The 5,068-nt window shown below is 46.7% G+C and overlaps 1 protein-coding gene across 1 annotated transcript; it reads left to right on the top strand.

Moving 5' to 3' along the window:
- Positions 1 to 2,712: 2,712 nt before the first annotated feature.
- On the top strand, positions 2,713 to 4,680 carry LOC147457113 (CBS domain-containing protein CBSX5-like). Its single transcript, XM_086513524.1, has 2 exons — positions 2,713 to 3,248; positions 3,534 to 4,680. The coding sequence occupies exons 1-2, from the start codon at positions 2,863 to 2,865 to the stop codon at positions 4,447 to 4,449; spliced, it is 1,302 nt and encodes a 433-aa protein (XP_086369650.1). The 5' UTR covers positions 2,713 to 2,862; the 3' UTR covers positions 4,450 to 4,680.
- The last annotated feature ends 388 nt before the right edge of the window (positions 4,681 to 5,068 follow it).

The following is a 5,068-nucleotide window of genomic DNA, read 5'->3' as shown; positions in this document are numbered from 1 at the left end:
TTTTACTTTCTTTGTGCAGGACTTTAGTATGGCAGACCAATTTCCAGATCCCGCTTCTATGAGTGCAGATGCATTCATGGGCTTCATTACACGGATGACGCCTGCTCAGATGGCAGAGGCTTCTCAGTACTGGGTAGCCAGAGGCACGGGTACTACGCCTCCGGGCTTCACACCCGAGGGTTCGACGCCTAGGGGGGGGACACCTGGGGGGGGGGGGGGGGGGGGGGGGGGGACGCCTATGGGTACGACACCTGCTTCTCCCATCACAGCCGCTTCGACACCTAGGGGTGGGGCAGAGGCGGGTACGTCATCATCTCCGCAGCACAGGCGCACTCGCCGATCTCGGCGATCGTCAGGTGGAGGTGGTGGTTGCTGTGGAGGAGGATCCACAGATGCTTCGACCCCTCGTCGCTCACGATCCCCGTCCTACCTAGGCACACCTCTTGAGACACCTCTTGGCACACCTCGGACACCTTGGGGGGCACACGATCCTAGTGCCTCCAAGCTCTATACTGTACGGCCAGATGGTTCTGTTGACATGGATAGAGTCGGGACTGAGATGAGACAGTGGATTCGCCAGCTCACGGAGCTACAGTTTTCGACCAGCATTCTGACGTCTTGGGATCAGTAAGAAAAGGACAAAGTCACTTACATAGTGGAGACCATCCTGAGAGAGTACCAGCCTGCTCCAGGTTCTGACGTTGTTCCGAGGAGCTGGATCAAGGGTGTTGCACGGGACACCGTGAAACATCGACGAGATGCAACTTGGAAGGCTTTCAGGACCGGCTCGCCGAAGCCTTCGGGCATCCCACACGAGACGTGGCTTCATATCAGGGAGGATGAGCGGACAGCGGCCACGCGGTTCAGACAGCGACGTGAGGCTGCGCAAATACGACAGATGACCAGGGGGACATCTCATCTTGGCAGCGGAGGCTTCGACACCTTTCGCTATGAGTTTGTGAGTTTCTAATCCAATCTTAACTATGGCGTTTTGTAAAACGCGATGAATCATGTATTCTTATTACTCTGATTTTTGTATAAACGTAGAATCTTGCGATGCATCGAGCCCCGAAACGTCAGGAGGAGTCAGATGGATATGCAGAGGTATCTATGAAGTATTGAATGATCTTGATGCTTCAGGAGAGCCTGTAGACTGGGCGGCCTTATAGTCTCGCTGATCGCTTAAGGTGAGACGTTAACATGTGTGAGTTGATTTAATTAAGTAAGTATATGTGAATACTAATTTTGTGAGTTGTCCTATGTGCAGGTTGTGACGCCTAGTCATCAGTGGCCCGGATTTCATATATATGCTTTGTGAGACACATACACGATTCTGTGTCTCCTTTTGTATAGACATATATATATGGTTATGATTATTGTTCAGACAGTTATTGTTTTCCTTATGGTTATGGTTATTGTCATTGTCATTGTCTAGACATGGTTATTTCTCCTATTCTTGTATAGACATAGTTATGGTTCAGGTTTTGTTTATGGTTATGTTTAACTTTCTAGTTATGCTTATGGTTATTGTTAATTTTGTTTCTGGTTATGATCAAAGTGGTTATATTGGTCGGTTATGGTTTTAAGTTATGGTTATGGTTCGTTATGGTTATGGTTCGTTATGGTCATTGGCCTTAAATCTCATGTGAGATCCTACATGGATAGCATGTAGGAGGTGTATACATGATATATATTTTTTGAAAAGTTTATGTAAAAACGAAGGAAACTTTACCAAAATTTCTGCGGGAGCACAGTTGATTTTGGTGCTGCTCACTTTCTTGGGCAGAGGGCAGGAAGTCTAGCTATGGTGCATGTGTCCATCTTTTCATTGTGCACAAGCCAGGCTACTTGCCCTCTGCCCAAGAAATTTTTTTTACTGTTATGGTCGTCGATATACGCGTCGCTATACCCGTCTATACCAGCGTCGATATACGCGTCGCTAATAAAGCCTTTCCACGCGTATATCGACGCTCTTTGCGACAGTTTCACAGGGACGCATATAGCAACGTTAAGCGTCGCTATATACGTCGATAACCCCCTTTTTTGTTGTAGTGCTTGTTGCACATGACACTAGTGAGTCACTACATTCCCTTGAAGTGATCGAGGGACGGGGCCGCATGGCCCTTAATGCAATCATCATGCAAGGTATAATTATATGCAAGAGATAACTATGTAAACTAAGATCCCACACGATTACAAGCAAGACACTGAAAACTCGGCATGGTCAGGCGCAAGAAAACTTCTGAAGTCAATGACACCTGGAGGTTGCTTGCAGGCTGTGCCGATGGCCTCTACAACAATCCGTGGACATGGAGAGAGAGGCAAAGGTGGGGCCCGATCGTCCCCGGGGTTGCTCAGAGCGAACCATAGCGCACACACCACATTGCACGTGAAAAGTTGTGATTATACTTTGTCATATTTAAGGCTTCATTGCCCGTAGCTTTGCAACTATGCAAATTTCGGCATAGTCACAAAACAGCATGCTCCGTTCTATTGTGCTACAACTCTTTCCTAGTGTGAGGACATATCGAAGGCTTAGTTATCACTATAAATAAATAACCGATAACTATGTCTCGTGTAACCACTCCCTAAAGAGTTGTTGTTTTTCCCAATGGAGAAACTTGGCAAGGAAGTTGGCATGCCAACCTTGTGCTTTTATTGTTATCGTGGTAGACCTGATACACTGCTACGATATATAGGGGAGCTCTTCCTTTTCTCCTCTTTCAAGCTCTTCGTGAGAGCGCTCAGCGTGCTCTGCGCAGCAGGTCGTGCTATATAAGTTGCGGCGCCTCTCTCTCTCTCTCTCTCTCACACACACACACACACACACACACACACACATCGGCTCGTGCCTTCTCGTGCATGGCCATAGCCCTTCTTTCACATGAGGTGCGCGACCTCATCCTCGGCAAGCCTTCCCTGCTATGGCTAGCCGCATCCGCTTCTGTTCGCTCTGCCCTCGTTGCGCTGAAGCAGAATGAAGATGTCTGCGAGATCAGCGTGTGGGACTGCGCTCCTGGATCGCACGCAAACCAGCTACATCCGACCAAGCAGCATATTGAAGTCGACGATTCTCACCCCACCTATGCGCCATGCAGGTGTATAGGAAAAATGTGTATGCAGAGAATAATATGCTATCTTGCATCAGAAAAGAGCCTTTGCAATGTTGCTGCCGCGCTCAATGAGCCGGTTTCTGTGTTGCTGGAGGGGAACTCTACGCGCATCCAGCACATTGACCCTGAGGCAAGGTTAGCCACATCTGCATTCGATGTTAATGAGAAGGCAAAAATATGCATTTGTGATGTGGTAATCGTGTTCTAACAAGCTGGCCATGTTTTTCAGTAGTTAGAATGGCATTTACCAGTACTTTGTTCAATGTTGTCCTCATGCACAAGTATGTCAATCGTGTGCGGACTCGTCGAATACTCGCAGCCCATAATTGCTCTTACATCCACAAATTCATTGTTACTTTTGTTTCTTCTCTGTAACGGTCTTTGCCATTTCTGAGTTCTTGTGTTTTTGGGTCATTGCAGCCTGTATGAAGCATTAACTGCAATTAGCACGGGCGCACAGAATCTGGTAGTGCAAATATCGGATTCTCTGAAAAAGCACGGTCATGCTCTTAAAGGAAGCACATCGTTTAACAAGAAGCCCATGACAGAAGTGCTCTCTGTAAATGGCCACAATGGCCATAATTATTGCTGGCTAACACATGAAGATGTGTTGCGCTTCCTACTCGGTTCTATCAGTGTCTTCTCTCCTCTACCGAGGATGAGTATCCAAGACTTGGGAATCATCCAAACTGATATCTTGATGGTTGGAGTCGATGACGAGGCATCGTCTGCCCTTGAAGCAATTAAATTCGCATGCTTGAATCAGATGGCAGTCGCGGTAGTAGACAAGAAGGAAGGGGAAGATGGCCCTTTTCAGATAGTGGGTGAGATATCCTGCTCTACGTTTCAGACGTGTAATGAGACCGCGGCAATTGCACTTGCATCCCTTTCAGTTTACGACTTCATCACGTATGTTCAAGATTGGCGAAGCACGCCAGACATGCTGATCGAGGCTATGGCAGAGAAGCTAAGCAAGAGGTCGATGCTCTCGAAATGTACAATCAAGAACCAGCATGATGTGAGCCAGCTGCTCCATGATCTGGAGTCATGGGAGCTTTCTTCAGACGACGAGTTTGGGAATGAGAGTCCGACAGGGCCACATGATCTGTTGCACACGCACCATCTAACGCACTTTCATAGTGTTACGCGGGCAGGGTGCCAGAAGAGTCATAGTGGTCCGATCTTTTGCCGGCCGACAAGCTCGTTGATTGCAGTGTTGATGCAAGCACTTGCTCATCGCGAACACTACGTCTGGGTCACAAACGAGGACAGCACACTAGTGGGGATGGTAACTTTTGCGGGCATCCTTAGTGTCTTATCGAGAAATACGAGCTAGTCTGGTGAACTTAGAAGAGTTTCCTTACCTTTCGGCAACAATAACAAATGGGTGTGGGGTTTTATCCTAATCTCTTTTGACAATATGTACTAAAATTGTTTTTGCTTGCTTTCTCGGGAATGTCTTACGAGTCTTGCTGCAATATTGACAGCGATTGAGCAAGTGTGTTATACGCCTTCGGGCATCTGATGATTGTTTTATAAAAGAACATAGTTGCTTTGGTTTATGCCATGTTTCCAAATTGTGCATAAGTAGTGTGTTTTTGTTTTTTATCTGATATAGATCCTTTGTACTGATTACAAGCATATTGTGTTTGTTCACCATAAGCCTTCTTAGGTATCCTTGTGTATTCTTGGTCGCCATGCTGCCAGCATGAGAGAGAGAGGACCATGCGCCACTGTTGGCAAGCAGAGAAAGGGGGAGGACTACTGTACAGATGTGGAGCAACAGGTTATTGAGATTACTCCTGGTTTTGGCTTTTACTTTGATTGTTATCCCTTTGAAAGGAATTTTTGGAAAAGGGATGTGTGTTTATATATTTCACACTATTTATCTAGCTTTTATGTGGATTTTCCTCCTTTTCTCTTGCTCTCAACCAGCATTTATGCGTTTCCAGATG

This window comes from Adiantum capillus-veneris, chromosome 5 (genome assembly GCF_014529385.1).
Source record: "Adiantum capillus-veneris isolate H3 chromosome 5, ASM1452938v2, whole genome shotgun sequence".
NCBI classification, from domain to species: domain Eukaryota; kingdom Viridiplantae; phylum Streptophyta; class Polypodiopsida; order Polypodiales; family Pteridaceae; genus Adiantum; species Adiantum capillus-veneris.
The sequence above is the reverse complement of the archived record's forward strand: the minus strand, read 5'-3'. Positions and strand labels throughout refer to the sequence as shown.

What these genes read in the sequence shown, in the direction of transcription:
- LOC147457113 (XM_086513524.1), top strand. Translation starts at nt 2,863, where the DNA reads ATGGCCATAGCCCTTCTTTCACATGAGGTGCGCGACCTCATCCTCGGC. An exon ending in CACATTGACCCTGAGGCAAG is followed by an intron (nt 3,249 to 3,533) that starts GTTAGCCACATC and finishes GGGTCATTGCAG; the next exon opens with CCTGTATGAAGCATTAACTG.